This window comes from Silurus meridionalis, chromosome 28 (assembly GCF_014805685.1).
Source record: "Silurus meridionalis isolate SWU-2019-XX chromosome 28, ASM1480568v1, whole genome shotgun sequence".
In the NCBI taxonomy this organism is placed as follows: Eukaryota; Metazoa; Chordata; class Actinopteri; order Siluriformes; family Siluridae; genus Silurus; species Silurus meridionalis.
In genome coordinates this window covers 5,876,762-5,893,676 of record NC_060911.1, presented here as the reverse complement: position 1 = coordinate 5,893,676, position 16,915 = coordinate 5,876,762, and the positions used below count along the sequence as shown (strand labels likewise).

At 39.6% G+C, this 16,915-nt stretch overlaps 1 protein-coding gene and 1 long non-coding RNA gene across 2 annotated transcripts; one reads left to right on the top strand and one right to left on the bottom strand.

Annotated features, from left to right (window-relative positions):
* Positions 1–558: 558 nt before the first annotated feature.
* Positions 559–16,791, top strand: LOC124381566. The gene is made up of 2 exons (XR_006924869.1): positions 559–1,686; positions 16,761–16,791. It is a non-coding gene; the product is annotated as an uncharacterized LOC124381566 (long non-coding RNA).
* znf219 (zinc finger protein 219) lies at positions 875–15,142 on the bottom strand. The gene is made up of 5 exons (XM_046843317.1): positions 14,990–15,142; positions 7,759–7,833; positions 5,610–7,641; positions 5,215–5,352; positions 875–4,995 (listed from the first exon to the last, which is right to left on the bottom strand). Exons 1-5 carry the CDS (start codon positions 15,026–15,028, stop codon positions 3,911–3,913), a joined length of 3,369 nt encoding a protein of 1,122 aa, XP_046699273.1. The 5' UTR covers positions 15,029–15,142; the 3' UTR covers positions 875–3,910.
* Positions 16,792–16,915: the final 124 nt, after the last annotated feature.

The following is a 16,915-nucleotide window of genomic DNA, read 5'->3' as shown; positions in this document are numbered from 1 at the left end:
TACCCTGTATTATCAGGGTGAACCTTATAAGGGGGCTGCTAAGTGTATATTATTTATATAATTATATATTTTACTTGAGAAATCCAAGCGAGGTAGTTTAAGATGTGTATTTTTTTTTTCTATTCATTTGTCTTACAAATCTTTACATTTTAAAAGCCCTGGGGCTTCAGTATCCCAAAGATATTACAAACATGGAAAAAAAACCTCCACTAGAGGACAGCACTGAGCAGTTGTAGCCAACACCATGTGCCATTTCTGCTGTTAATGAGGGCAAATTCTAAACTTGGCACAAGATAAACCGGGTGATGGTTCACTAATATTGTCGTAGAAGTAAATTGAGTTCACATGCATCATTTGCAAAAACAAAATTACCTGAGACCTTTTTAAGAAGTCTAAACAAATGATCAGTGAACAGTAAACTTTTATTTACTTTTTATTTGTAATTCATAGACTGCATATAATAGACTGCATATAAATCAAAGTCCAGTTAGCACAAAGCACAGCTGTTTGATCCTGTGCTTTGGCTTTCTTTCCTTTGCTTTAATGTCTCACCTGCTAAGTCCAGTCAAAGGGGTCAGTGGTAACCACAGTAACCATGAGCTCCCACCAACCCTTCCATAAAGACATCCATGTCTTGGGACAGCTAAAAGTTGCTTTTTAATGTCCATGAATATTTATTTTGTATTGTTGGAAAAATGCTTTTCTTAGTTTAGAAATATAATATATGTGATAGATTTAATAGATAGATAAGTAAAGTGACATAATGATAATATTAGTTTTTAAATTTCAGTGTATGCCAATGGATGTTTCCTACAGAATAATCATAAAGAAATGACTTCTCAGATGATACACAAACATACAGACATCAAAAGAGTTAACTTTTTTTGTATATTTTATTGAATCTTTTCTACTATTTTTCTCAGTCCACATTTTCATATTAATCACTACTATGTTAGACCAGTTTTCCCCTTCACTGCAATAGCAGTCATCTACTTAAGAGCTCAAACCTCAGACCTTCCCTCCAACTCAATCTTCTCCTTTCCCCAGGAAAATACATTCCTGTCTTTAAAAAGATCAGATTTTTTCCCCCCTAATTTTTAGATGCCACAGTGGGCATCATAACATTCAGAAATTTCAAGGTTGAAGTTACACATAAATTTGTAAATAGGAAGAAGCCAGGAATGCACGACCATGCTTTCCTGCTTCCGAATCATTATAAGTCATTGAAGAAACTTAACATGTCAAGACATTATGCTCTAACAGTCATATTGCCCTACATTAAGTATCCGCGGTCTATATTATATTAATATTACTAAGAAATATGGAGAGTCGGTGCTGTGGTTGGAGCTCTCATTAGAAACACATCTCTAACTCTATCTGTACATCAAACACAGTTTTCTTTTTTTTTCCATTTTTTTTTGTAATACTAAAAAAACAAATTAACATTAATTATTAGAAGAAGAGCTTGGTCTCATCTCATTGGCAAACGAACATCACAAAAAAATTAAAATAACATCTAAAAAAAAAAGGCCACAATGCTAAACAGTATGTCACCTTCCAGTGGTGTTTGTTGGAAAAGAGAAACAGAATGAAGTGAGTACATAAAATTATGGCAAAATGTCTGATAAGATTGTGTGCTGAAAGAGAGAGAGAGAGAGAGAGAGAGAGAGAGAGAGAGAGAGAGAGGTAGACAGAATAACAATAAGTATTAACGTTAAACACAGGTAGACAGGTAGAAGTAGGAGGAGGATACAGTATGGGTAGGTGCTTTTGGTGAAATACAAAGTACTTGAGGAAGTGTGCAGGACAGAAGGCACAGTGGCTCAGAGTGTAATCTTTAACGACCACCACGTCAGGGGCTACCAAACTCATAAGGTGCTCTACACACAAAACAACACATGCACATTTATATAGTAAGGCCAGCAGTAACAATCAGTACCCATCTCTTTCAGTCAGTGGCACAATAGGCAAGAGTAAGGTACAACTCATTCAATCTCACGGATTTTGGGCTAAAAATGTGTGACAATGCCATAAACATTAATAGTACAGGAAGAAGGGAGTCAGTCCCTTATAAGCTCAAGTCAGTCTAACTGACAACAAAGTGATATGTCCTTGACACACTTTTTTGCAATAATTAATAAATAAGTTATCAAATACATCATGGTACCAACACTTTAGTGCTGAAAACTAGATTTTTGATTGCGTGCCTGATTAGATCGATAGCTGACAAGTTGATTTGATCAACATCTATTTTTCTGATCGATTGATTGTTTGATTGATTGACCACTTTATAGAGTGATTAGGAACAGAGATTTGAACCTGCAGCATTACATAAAATGAAAGTGATTAAATAGAAACAATAACTCTTTAAACAAAAGTTTGGTCTACAGTATATTCAAAGGCAAATCAAAATATCTACTTTGGGAAAACAATGAACTTTGCACAGTGATTTTTTTTTTTTTTTAAGACATTCCAAACCAGTATTCTACCACAACCATTATTATTATTATTACTGATATTATCACTTTTTTTTTATTTTTTAAAAACTCTTCTCAAAATAAAAAAAATAAAATAAAAAATAATGTTTTTATCTTTTTTTTTTTTATCTTTATAAAGCTACACATTTCTATTGGGATGTCTATGAAGGTGTTAGTGATTTTATTAATAATGTTTCTTATTGTTTCTTAACAACAAAAAAACCTATGGATCTTAAAGATATGATGTTTTTTAGTTTTTTTGTTGGATTTGCCCTGATGCTTAAGGACCCCTTGTCTTTCTGATCTCCCTCTCTGGTAATTTACAAGTGAGGGAGAAAAGAAAAAGTAGGAATGACTGACTGAGACTTTTTGAGTTGGACTTAATGACGATGACACGCTTCATTTCATATGTGAAAACCAGACCTCAATCCTTCTTAATATCTCCTCAGTAATCATAATCCAGTTTCGTCAAAAAAAAAAAATAGCATAGTGGTATTTCTGATGTAAACACCGCAATTTGTTCTCTGTCAGCAGGCCATCTGTTCTCATGTTTCAAGTCGAACGTTCCACTCCTCCGGGTGCAACAGTCAGGTCACAGAAATTGCCGCCACAGTGTTCCAGAACTATCTTAGCTTTAGAGTTCTTATATATACATTGAAATATACTGTATATATGAATATATATTTTCCTGTGTTGTAAGATTCCCCTAAAATAAATACAGCACCAGGCACTGAGACAGAATGAAGCAAAAGGAATTCACTAGAAGACTGCCAGACCTAGTTGACAGGATATATATGGGGAGATTATTATTTGCTCTATTGTGTATTGTTCAAAATGGTCACCATCCGTACCATTTAGTCATCACAGCATACTGTGCATACAGCCGAGGAAATATTTATGCCATTCGTTGGTAAATGGTGCAATTGCTGCCAAAACTCAGTCAGATAGATGTTATAGACTACATCTGGCTTCTATGTTAAGCCAGACTTTTCTTAATTGAACATATCTTGATAAACCATATTAAGATATTGTATTAGTACAAAAAAATATCTCAATATTATACAGTTTAATGTTTCTTTTTTACCTTATTTCAATGATAACCATTTCCAGATGCGTTTGACATGGGAATGTCTCACAGTAGAAAGAAATATAACTTGGCAATTACCTTAGATGATAAAAATAAAGAATTATTATATATATTAAAAAAAAAAAAAAAAACAGCAGTCAAGAAGGCCTCGGGGACTCCTGAAGGCTAAGACTAGCATAGAATACTGGATATATGTCTGTGTGAAAGTCTGTGATTATGTATGAAACTAGGACATGATGTCCTTGTGTTGGAAAGAACATGATCAGCCTCATTTTTGTTTTTAGTCTAATTTTGCCAATAGATCCTTGATTCTAGCTCTGTGTTCCTCTGGGGCACTTAAAATCGCTTAGTTCTTCACCAGCTTTCCGCCATGCTCGCTCAAATCCTCCTGCATCATGTCTGATAGAATGTTTGTCATGTCCTGTTGATGAGCACTTGCTTTAAGATTGCTGTTTGTTTCCAGGCCATCCTCTATGTCTTTCGTTTCATGAACTTCTGCACTGTCCACTTTAAAATCTCCTAGTTTAAGTCCTTGTTTAGTGGGTTCCATTTCTCCATCTTCCAAGCTGACCCCATTTTCAGACCTTGACCTATATTTTATCCACTCATCCATGGCCATTATTTCATCCCCTTCACTGAGGAACTTCCATAGTGCCAAAGGGTCATGGTTCATTCCATACAGGGTCAGCCTGGAAGAGTGGTTGTCACTTGGTACAAGGCTCCCCCTTTTACGACGGGACTTGCTGGTGTGATTTACTTGAAGATGCATTGCCATCAGCTCTGACGAAGAGGTTCGAAATGGACAAAACACACACTGATTTAAAATATCTCCATCTCCTTTTGTTCCCCCTGCTGGACTATCAGAGCTGTTTACTGCTTCTCTGACTTGTTCCACAGCACCAACGCTAGACACAGGGCGGCGAGAGAGGTCTAGGGGTCCACATTCTTGGAAAGCACTCGAGTTGGAGCTGCCCTGATATCCATTAGCTGGCATCATACGACTTGTAACAAGGGGCTTACGCCTGGACATTTTGGGTAGTTTTGGAGGCGGTGTTTCACCTCTCCACCCCACTTCTAGTCCTCCTGGGTACAGTTCCTTCATCATCCCAGACAGGAATCGATACTGACTCTCCAATTTTTTTTCCTTTTGAGCTTCTCTGGACTTAAGATGACTTTCTTTTTGTTCTGAAGATCCAGGTGCCAAGGTCTGGCTGTGTCGAAATGTGGGAAACGAGCCCTGGTTTGCGGTCGAGGGCCGATGCTGTTTCTCTCGTGGAGAGCCACTCAGTGAAGGAGGAAGGCTTGAAGATGAAGAACTAGGAGAGTTTGCCATGGCATTTCTCTCACGATGGTGCCGTTGTAAATGGTATTTAAGAGAGCCAGACTGGGTACCAGCATAGTCACAGTGAGGACATTTGTATGGTCTCTCCCCTAAAAGAGAACATACATTAAAACAATTATTGCAAAAAAAACTAAATTGTAGTTATTTCCATTAACAGTAGATGGCACTCTTGTAATTTTTGACATTCTGAATTTCTTTGTAACATTTAAATGACTGTTGAAGTAGTGGTCCCACAGAGGGGACAGTGTATATATTGTTGTATAGTGTTTGCATCACATGTGTAGCGTAATGTCTTTTAGAAGCCTCACCTGTGTGCACACGTAAGTGTACTTTAAGGTGATGGGAAGAGCGGAAAGATTTTCCACAGTAAGGACAATCCTTCATTCCTGTACCTCGCACTCGCTCTCTGGAAGGCCCAAATGAGTTTCCTCTCAGCCCATTGTCCCCTGCAGTCAAAATAAAAAGATTTATGTTATTAATTTAAATACAAAAAGAAAACAGTTTTACAATCAACCAACTATGTTTAGGAACCTTCAGTATATTAATACTGTTGCTGGATCAGATGGGACATGGAAATACAAATATCATAAAAAATAGAGCATTTGGGTTCTTATAAAGCTTAACTAAGCAACAAAAACAAAAACACCTTTTGCTTCAATCAATAAATTGTCTTTGAATACATGTTTTATTAGATTCTACTTACCAGAGAGCTGTGCTATGGAAGAATGGAACCCTGCGGATGCTCCCACTCCTGACTGAAGAGGTTGAGAATCTTGTCTGCCTTCATTTCTGTGCCCTTGTCCTTCTCTTGCTTGGAGACTCACGTTTTTTTGTACACCATCCTCTTCTTTTCTAACACTCCCATGTACACGTCTATACTTCCGGGGTCTCTGAGAATGAACACGAGCATGAGCCACTACCTGCTGAAGATTCTGAAAAAGCTTCCCACAGTCAGGGCACTCCCAAGGGCCCCTGGAGGCTTCCAGGTCCTCTTTAAAGCCAAGGCCACCTATGTAGGCATGCATCTGCTCAGCTTCCCCAACAGCAGTACCCTGTGAAGAGGAGTATTGGTGCTGTGCCTGGGATCTCTGCTGTTGCTGGCTCTGCTTCACAGCTGCAAGTCTATGCGCGACCAGTTCCCACATAGCTGCCTGCTCTCGTCCATCCAGTGTCTCTGCTCCACCTCTTTCTCCACCGTTACCCATCTCAGCTACCTGAGCCACTGCCTGAAGCCTTTCCATGCAACTAGCCGCACTGCTCTCATTTGGCAACCTGAGGTAACCCCAAACTGAAGATCTGCTTGATCCTTCACTGAATTCTGACCTCTCTGTCCGATTTAGTGTCTTTGCACTACCGCTTGCCACACTATGTGCCAGGAGCACATTGGAATAAAGAGCCCCTAAAGCATGCTTCCCAGCAGCACCTGTGGAATGTTCAGACCCTGAAGGTCCCAGATCTCCAAGACCTGCCTTCAGGCCCAGTTTGTTTAGGTGCACTTTCATATGGTTCTTGAGAAACCAGGGCTCCTTAAAACCACGTCCACAAACCTGGCACTTGTGGTCAAGAGAGGCTTTGTGTTTGCGCATATGACCTTTAAGGAACCAAGACTGGGTAAACCGCTGACCACACGTCTCACAGCGAAAGGCTGGAACAGCAGGTGCTTGTGATGAAGATGGTTGCAATGTGACTGGACTTGAAGGGAAGACTGGATGTGAAGCAGGCTCTTCAGGTGGGTGGCTTTCCTGTAGGTGAACAGCTAGACGTTCCTCCTTACTGGCTGAAAAGGGGCACAATGTACACTTGTAGGGGTTATGGAGGATTCGCACGTGACGGGCAAGCTCAGAGGCCGTGCGGAATTTACCCTTACATGCATGGCAGCGGAAGGCAGGAGCTGCCACAGATGGGACGGGATCTTCCGCAAAGACAGACCCTAATGGAGAAAAGGTTGAAGAGGATGGTGTTTCTTCTGTTAGAGGTGGAGTCAGTGGTGTGGTTTCATCCATTTCAAACTGAGGGCTATTGACTGTTTGGCAAGGATCCTCTGGTACAGGCTCTTCTCTCTGATTCTGGTGAAACGACTTATATGACGATATAAAATTCGGATTAAGCTTTCTGTGTTTCTGTATAACAGTATTACTAAAACAGTTTTTATCTGTCTTAACATGTGCATTTTTGTACAGGGCAGTGGTCTGACGATCCCTGTCCAAACTATGAGCTCGGGCATGCAGGGACAGTATGCTCTGGAAGCGAAACCTCTTTCCACAAACATGACAAGGGTACCTGAGAGCAGGGCCACTGGTAGAACCTCCCTGCACAGCCAGACCTTCACTGTTAAAAAGCTGCAGATCTAGTTCATCATTGCAGGTGGGACCATCCCCAGAAAAAAGAACCTGCTCCAGTGCTCCAAACCCAGATGTTGGTGCAGATGGAGTGGCTGGTGGACTGCTCTCCGAAGAGGGAGTACACAACTGCTCTTCTTCTGGAAACAATGCAACAAGTGTACTGGGAGATGGTGAACCTGACAGCTCCTCCTCCTCCTCCTCCTCTTCATCATGCTGGTTGGCACCAGCAAAAGGTGACAGTTGTGTATATGAGCTGGTTAGAGGGCTAGATTGGGCAGAGTGAGGGCTTTGTGGCAAGGTGTGGGGGCTGTCATCTAGTGATGGCATTGAGGGAGGGGACAGGGGAACCTCAGAAGAGAGGGCAATCACACATTCTCTAGGAGAATCCATACTCTGTGTCAGACAGAGAGTAACAAGAGTCATTTGTTTGAAAAAGATGTCATGCCAACATGTTAAATGACAAACATAAATATGACCAAGCCTCTCTTATGGAATAGAGTGGGTACTCACTAATAAAGTGTGTATTCCATCATTTGCTTCCTTAGATGAGAGAGGATGCACGTCTGAAATGGCCTCTGACACCACCTGCAAAACAAAAGCATGTGTGTATGCATATACAAAGAGATCACAGTTGGTTCCGAGTGTGAGCAAATGATTCTATTGCAAATTTTAGAATATATGATTTGAATGTGTGCCATGGGCATTGTATGTACGAGTATGCATGCCTGAATAATATGTAAAAGCTAAGGGTACAGCAGGACACAAACTATCCTAAACAGGATGGGCGCGAGATGTTTTGATTTCCCCCACACACCCTTCCTGCACACACACACACACACACACAGACCCACATATATAGTAGCTGTCTAAATAAGAAAGTAATTATAATCTATTACCCAGTCTGACTTTCCAGGCAAAGCTAAATGTGTTACATCACAATAACACATGCAAAAACACCTTCATTGACACAAGCACGCACACATATGCAGACCAGGACAAGAAATATGCTCCGTATGAGGACGTGTCCAGACAGCATGAAAAAATTTTGAAAGAAAAGTAAGCTCACTAATAATTGTGGCAAAAATATGCTGAATAGAGGAACATGTGTGGGTGCATCTGTGTTTCTGTATGTGTGAGTCACAGTTTGTGACAGTTTGTGTTTTTCTCTGTTGATGACAGTATGTTTCTATTTTTGCACACAGAGAGTGCATACGAATTTAGGTATTTGTGCAAATGCGATCGGTTTGCGTGCGTACGAGATCAACTTGGCCGGTTGATATTATAGTTCAACCGCGTCTCTGCCACTACAATATCAATAACACTCTTTCCTGCCCTCCTTCTCTCCTCTTTAATACACCATTATTGTTCATTCTTTCTTTCCATCTTTTCACCTCGATAGACTCCCATCCCCCTCTCCTTTTCTCTCTTTCACTCCTCCTCCCTCTATTACTCACTAATTTTCTTTCATTCTCTCTCTCTCTCTTGCTTGGCTGCCAGTTGGCACTATGCCAGGGAATGCTGCTATCAGCTGGTAGATTGGGGCCTCATAACATGGCGAAAGGAGAAGAGAAAGAAGGGAGCGAGACAGACGGAGAAAGGGAGAGAGGGGGGGGGGGGTTGGAGGAGACTCACATCTGAATGAGCCATATTTGAGTGGTAATTTTCTCATGAAAAAGGGGGCACGAAGCATTCCCAGCTGTAGAGTAGAGGATGCTGAACCTCTTTGGTCTAATGGTATTATTTTCATATGAATATTGTTTGTGCCAATGCATTGTTTTGCCATGACAAATTAGGTTTGTGTCTGACCAGACCTGTCATTCTAATAAAGGTTTTTTCCCCCCAAATTTGGATAGAAGGCGTGATAAGGTGCTAGACAGAGGGGGGAGGGGAAAGATGAAGGCAGGAGAGTGATAAAGCAACACGCACAAATAGTACACACACACACACACAAATTTGCAATATGGCAGCAAGTCACCAGATGATTCATGCATGCTAAACACCCTTGTCCGAATGGCCACATGGCACAATATGCTGGAACAACATAGTTTTTGTCAACTAAGATTTAAACGGAAAAAGTAAGTGAAGCCTGTATGTAGGCCATGCCCACTGTAGGACTAAATCTAAATACAGATACAGATACTGGCAGATCCTGATATAGATAATAATTGCACTACATCCCTTGTATACTGAATATCCTATGCGTCGCTTTGCACTCATGAGCTAAACTTAATCAGCACATCCCCCCCAGACCCCAATCTTGCAAATAGATACCATAATGGACACTACCATTTATACAAATCAAAGTTCTGACTTGAATAACAAATATAATGACTATAATAACAACCATAATAGATGCAATTAAACAACAGTAGGAGGGCGAAGTTGATTGCCCACTGTAGACCTTCCAAATTCTTAAATATACAAAGATAGACATACACTAGAAAAAAGCTGACATTCATTTTAACATCATTTCAATCAAAGAACAGGTTACAGTAAACTTGATAGTGAATCTTGATAAGTGTAATTTCACCATCAAGATACAGTGAAGATACAGTGGTGAATCTTAATAAGAGCTCAATTGATACTTTTTTGCCGAAAACAGAAAGTACAGATAGTTGACTCAAAACCAGGATTGCTAATATAGAAACAGATGCATTCCTAGCTTATTAGATCACACATTTACTGGATTCGCTGTTCTAAATTTGTATACTCTGTAACCATGTAATGTATCTAAAGGATGAACAAGTGGCTATTCATGCAGTGTGTAACAGATGCCCTTGAGAAAATTTATGTGAAAAGGGTGTGTGTGTGCTCGTGTGTCTTTGTGGGTGTGTTGATGTGCCTCTGTGTGTCTCTGCCTGTACCAAAATCTTTGGGTATGGGTTGTACTGTACTACCTTGTTGGCTGTGTGTGTGTTGGGTGTGTGTACATCTGACTTTCAGAATTTGCCTATGGTCACAGGGTAAGCTTACACACACAGATGCAATACATTTTTTCCTACCACTCAGTTTGTGCCCCTTTGCTGATCCCTTTTCAAGCAATCTTTTCAAGCAATTAGGGTGCTCGTACTTTAAACATTCCTAACTCAGTTTGGTGGTTTTATTTCATCTAACATTAAGCAGTAAAGAGCACTTACAATGGGCCTCCATTATTACTCCACTTTTGGCCCAGGGCTCAAGATCGGATCCATATATGTTGGGGTCATTATTAATATGCAGGCTAATTTGTTTTTTTTTTCTTTCAAAATGTTCTTATATATAAATATTTACTATTTCGCTATATTTCTAGAATCTCACATACAGTGAATTACTGTTCAGAGTTATTTTGAAGCTACAAAGGGTCAATTGTTGAGTCTGGGGTGGGGGGAAGGGTTTTGGTAGACCAGAAATGCAAATCCTTATTAATCACACACCTATAAGTGCTATTGTTACAAAACACTAGTTTCATTCATTTTTCAATTGGAAAAGAATTCCTAGATTTTGGTTGAGGACATCTATTGTGTGACAGGTTTTTATTTTCCCAGCTGTAAGCCAGCGAATAAATCAGTTCGTTAGCTGCTTACTACATCCTCAAATGTGTTGAATTGGGTGGATTGAAAGGCCTAATATTAATAATAATAATAAGACCAATTGGGTTAAAAATCTCACTTGGATACTGTTGACCTGATGATGAGTTCATGAAGGCTGTTCTGTAATCATCCTATGATACGTATTTACACTGTGCTCATACTAAACAAACAGACTTTTCAACATAGTACTGTTTCACTTTACTCTTCTACAGGCACAGGTGAAGGTCTACAGGTGTACTGTAATGCTTCAACATCCAAATGTCTGGTGTCACCCAGAAGAGAATTGTTTCCTTTATAAATTTGGTTCTTAACAAGGTTTCTTCTTCATATACCGTTAAGGAGTTTTTATCTGCCACTTTTGCATCTGGTTTGCTTATTAGAAATTTAAATCTTATCTGGACACCTGTTTGTGAACATTTGCATTATTAACAAAGCCATACAAATACAGATATTAGTACTAGTGACAATGGAGTGGTTCTCCTCAGGCCTACAGCATAATATTAATGATTTTCTCTTTTCATCCAGATAATGTGTCAGAGACATGTAAAAAAAAATGCACCTAGAAAATGAATTCTGCAAACGTAAATGAAAATGCTGAGCCACATCATCCCAACACCTGTACTCAGGTGTACATGGTGATAATGCAATGCTTTATGCTTTATTTCTCAAATGAATGTACTCTACTGTAATTACATATAAGAATCAGAGAAAGTATGGCAGTGATTTGTAAAAGAAAAACCGATTTGTTAAAGACACTGTGTTTGGATGTGTAAAAATGCATAGGGTAATTCATGAACCCTTATACTGACCCTCACACTTGGATTCTTTATCTGTTGTTAACTACAGTTCACCTTTGCGCATTTACTCCACTGACAAAACAACTCAGCTCAGACTGCAAGGCATTTTTGCAATGCGTGCAAAGCACTTTACACAGACCCAGGAGGGATGTAAGAGAGGTAGAGCTTCCTCTGTGGGGGAGTAAAGGAAGATCTAACTCCAGCTGAGTGTTAATTGCCCAATTAAACCAATCAGAACTTTCATTAGTAAAGCCAACTTTATAGTTCCAACAGATGCAACCCCAGAAAGCATCCTTCTACCATTTAAAAAAAGAAAGGTCTAAATGAAACTGCAGTTATATTTCCATTCAAGGTTGACAAATCTGTGTATTTGCTAATTGTTATCACCCCTACCAGGGGTTCTAAAAGATTTTGCAGGAAAAGACAAACTTAACATTGCATAGACCTTTCAAACTGTTCAGATATCAGGCTCATTATTTAATTATCTATATTATTTTGGCTATTTATTATAATCATAGATTTTTCACTCACTAAAATATTACCCCAGTATAACACAGTTAATTGAAATGTAAATTTTTTAAATTCAGGATTGCTAGGAAAAAAAAAGTCGAACATTTAATTTGTACCTTTTCGATCGATCAATCGTGCGCCGGGTTTTACATGTAAAATGTATGTAGTCTTACTTTAGACTTACTGTTTACATAAGCATTAGTAAATTCTTAAATCATTAATACACTATATCCACGTTTCTAGTTCCTGAAAGACGGAAAGTACAAAAGATGTACCCCTGAGGGGACCATCCACAGCGTCAAAGTATATTTCAACACGATTCTGAGGTATCTGGTTAATCCCAGTCCAACAGGTTAATGAATAAAACACTTCAATAATACATATATTAACTTCCACCTCCAGACTATGCTTTCTGGACCCCATTTTGAAAATCACTGACACTGTCAGTAATAGTGTGGGTACGAGGTAAAAGTATTCAACTCCACCATCAAGGGTGTTTTGTATGTTTGCTTTGTATATTTCACCTCGAAACATGGGCCATTTGTAGAAGTTTAGAAGTATATAGAGTTTCCACACTATAAAAACTCCATATTTCTGGAATATCTTGAAGAAGAATCGTGTTTGCAAATATTTGTGAAAGACGGATTTCTCGTTTGAAATTGAGATATACTTTTATTCGTCCCACAGTGGGGAAATTTCTCGTTTCTCAATTGCAAGTGCTTTAAAAGCGTACATTTTTGAGCTTATTTGCCACTTTACTTTTCAAAGGTTAGAAAAGCTCAAGGGGGGAAATAATACACTACTCATGGCTGACTAGATTGGGTCATGTTCTAAAGTCAATGAGGGGAAAAATGTCTATGGAGAAAGAAAGAAAGAAAGAAAGAAAGAAAGAAAGAAAGAAAGAAGTTATCAATAATTCTGAAAAGCTTTGTGAAGGCTGAAAAGTGGCTTTGGGGTTGTATCCTACTTTAAGGAAAGGAGGGCGACATTTGATGACACGTCCGCTCGTTTATCTCGAGAGGAATTTCCACGAAGGCCCTTTGGGCGTCAATAACGCGCAACCATTTTCAGTGGCTTTCTCGCACTTCCCTCTTGCGGCCATCTCAATTTTTTTAAGGAGGAAAAAAAACCGGAGGGAGAAATCAAAAGGAGGGAAAGAGAGAGAGAGGAACATAAAAAGGGGGTTATTAATAAAAAATAAAAATGCATGCAAACGAGTGCGGTTTTAACCAGATCCCAAAAAACAACACAGTCTAATGATTTGGTGTTTGATGCTCGTTGCACGCGACCGGGAATGTTTTTTTTTTGGTATCTCAGTTTTTGATTATCTTTCGACAAAAGATAATGGGAGGGTGTTGTTGGGGTGGGGTGGGGGGTGCTGGAGGGACACGCGAGTGCGAAGAAGGAGCAGCTGAAAAGTGCCATCACGGGTTTCATCTTGAATTTCGCTGCCAATATCGACTCGAATGCACAATCCCAGTAGACCAACAGGCACTTTTAACAACTTTTCTTCAATATATACATACAGGGAAAAAAATCTGTCAATGCATCCATGCTTCTGTATTATTATGCATTTTTATCTCAAATAGTATCATGCATTTTGGAACCGCACTCACGGCTACTTATTTAGCAAAAGCACAGCGGGGGCATGCAGCAGCCGGAGCTCATAGTCTCGTGCAAGCTACTATAGAGGTGAGAACAGCCTTAAACAAAGTGGTCCTGCTGGAGCTGCATGCAATCGCAAGCTGGAATAACAGTTTTCACTCAAGTTCTAATAAATTGCATAGGCTAACACATCTGTAATTCGCTTTAATAATGAAGTCGGGCAGGTCGGAGAATTCGCGACATCACTACAGGCTCTAAGTAGGATGCAGGCTCGTGCATGCGACCTTCCAAGACTCCACACAGAAATGGGAGAAATAATAAGCAAACAGACTAATTATGTATTTTATGCACGTTTTTTTTCTCCCGAAGTGATGCATAATAAAACCAAGACTTCACTACGTTTGTTAAAAAAAAAACCAAAAACAGCAAGCCGGATCTTGCACGAGCTCGAACTTCTCAAAAAAAAAAAAAAAAAGTTCGTGCTTATTTTCTCTCCGTCATCCAAACAGCAAGTTGAGGATACTTGTATTTCACTTCTCGAGTTCCTATTTGGGACATGCACAAGGAAAAAAGGGAAAGAGGAGAAGCTCTCTATGGCATGCAACACTCGCTCGAGACATCAGAAATCCAAGTTCAATGACCGATTTGATGATCCATTCCTAACCCGAGCCCTCGTGCACAGCTTAAACAACACTGAAGAACACATAAAGCACCCCATTCTGGTGGCAAGGGCAACACGCACGTACACGACACACACACACACACACACTACACGCTGAACTGCGCCTTGCGCGGTTACATGCATGATACGTATGATGTGCCCTGTAGGGATGCGCGAGCCGCCAATCACCCGTGCACGCCACATAACAAGCCATATATATATATATATATATATATATATATATATATATATAGTATATGTTGCACGAGACCTGGCGTGATTTTTTTTGCCCCAGCATTTACCCCGTATCAGCACTTACAAGTCGGTTATTTGTTGTTGATGAAGCACGGAGCAAACGCAAACGTATCACACGGGGAGTAAAAAAAATACGTGGGGGAAAGAAAAGGGATAAAATAGCAATCGCACGCGCAACATTTGTCGAAACGCGCGAGTACAATGATCGTTCCTAGTGCTCTAAGTGCGCGCGCGGTTTGTCAAAAAAAAAAAAAAGACCGGATAGTTTTTAGGTTTTTCTTTTTAATTCTTATTTTTTTTAATCTAAGATATTTTGCGATGAAAGTGAGACTCAATGTACTTACGGGAGAGGCGGCGAGGAGATTAATGACAAGACACGTCATGATTACGTTTCGCTTGAATTAAATACATTACGAGTTAGGGGGGGAAATGGAAATCGAGGTAGTTGTATACAAGCTTACGACGTTCTTCCCCCCCTCCCTCTTTTTCTCCCTCTCTCTCTCTCTCCTCTCTTCTCCACCTCCCCTCTTCCCTCGTACGTCTCCCTGTCTTTTGCATTTTTTAAAGCTCCATTTATTGTGCATGAGTGAGTGAGAGGGAGGGATGGAGGGAGGGATGGAGGGAATGAGACAACAGTGTGAGCGCCGATGAAGGACAGCAGCAGGTTTGCCATTTTTGCAAGCGTTCTCTCACGTGCACGCCGAAGGAACCGCGTGCAGGTTTGAGTGGCGCGTGCACTTTGGACTCGTCCTGGACACGTTATGACCATGTTGCCAGATCCAATTCTGGGTTGGAACTTTTGACAAAATAAAGCAGGCAGCAGATTAGCCAGGATTAATAATAATAATAATAATAATAATAATAAATAAAATAAATAAACAAACCAATGAATAAATACAATTTTAAAAAGGGCTGACAACTGACAACTTTCAGTCTGACTTTTTGTAGAAAGAAAAGTTGTTTTTGTTGTTTGTTTTTTAAAAGGAGAAATTATAGGTCTGGGGGGAGTTGAGGGAGGGGAGATATGGGGTGAGATGTGCGTTCCTTTAGGCAGGTTTGAAGTCACGTGATTCTGCGCAGGTGCACTAGCTCCACGGTCCGGTCCGGTCCACTCCAACGTGGGTCCACTTCTTATAGACTGGCCAGCATTTATTTTGTATTTATTCATTCGGTTTTTTTTGTTTTTTTTCAAAGCATGCATTTTTTGTGTGCTTTTTAAATACACGACAATGTTAAAGATTCTTGGGCAAATAAAACTTTTCAAAGTATTGCATTTCTAAACATAAAAAAAAAGAAATTTAAGAAAACTTGTGTGTTTTTTACATTGATGCACTTTCCTTTATCAAAGTTATACTGATTCAAGGCTGAAGACATTCCTATATATATATATATATATATATATATATATATATATATATATATATATATATATATATATATATTCTGCACTAATTTATTCCTTTTTCACACTTTAAGATTGCAAAAAAATAAACATGTCTAAAATGGTTGGAAAAAAAAAAGGTCTTTATGAACAAAGTGATAAGAAATGGAGTCTTATGCATTTTAATTGGCCTGATTTACATGTTATAATGAACATTTTCAATTGAAATGTATTCGTTTGACTCGATTTTGGTGAGAAACTTGGTTATACACCACTGTTTGTCATTCTCAGTTCCCTCTGTGCCATTTTACTCAACCCAGCTCGCAACACTTGACATGACGTTCCAAAATGGCCACCTGATTAATAAGCCCAATTCCAAACAGGACAAACAGACAAATAGAGAAACGGGCATCACATGTAGGGAACTCATTCCTATGATCAATTATTACTGTTTAGGAGGTATGCAATGCCATCTGCCTAATATTATATTAATATGTGCACAAACAGGGTTTGTGTATATTGTTGCTTGTCTATTGTTTGTGTGTGTGTGTGTGTGTGTGTGTGTGTGTGTGTGATACAGTAGCATGGCCACCCGCCCCTGACAGCTTTGATTGTTTTTTCCCTTTTTTTTTTGCTCCGCAGCAAAAATGCACCAATTAATATGCAGAGAGTGAGTGAGACAGAGACAAACAGAAAAAATATACATGCAGAGGAGGAGGGAGGGGGGGAAGGAGAGAGAGAGAGAGAGAGAGAGAGAGAGAGAGAGAGGAGGAGGGCATGGGGAGAAAGGAGAGGGACGGATGGTAAGGGAAGATGAAATGAGAGATGATGAAGAACAAGGCGTAAGAGGGAAAGAGTGACAGAGTGAGGTATGGAAACGGTGAGAGTT

Coding starts and splice junctions, on each gene's coding strand:
- znf219 (XM_046843317.1), bottom strand. CDS start 15,028: ATGACGTGTCTTGTCATTAATCTCCTCGCCGCCTCTCCC. Junction 5,353..5,609: donor TTCCATAGCACAGCTCTCTG/GTAAGTAGAATC, acceptor TTTTGACTGCAG/GGGACAATGGGCTGAGAGGA. Junction 4,996..5,214: donor ACACTTACGTGTGCACACAG/GTGAGGCTTCTA, acceptor GTTCTCTTTTAG/GGGAGAGACCATACAAATGT.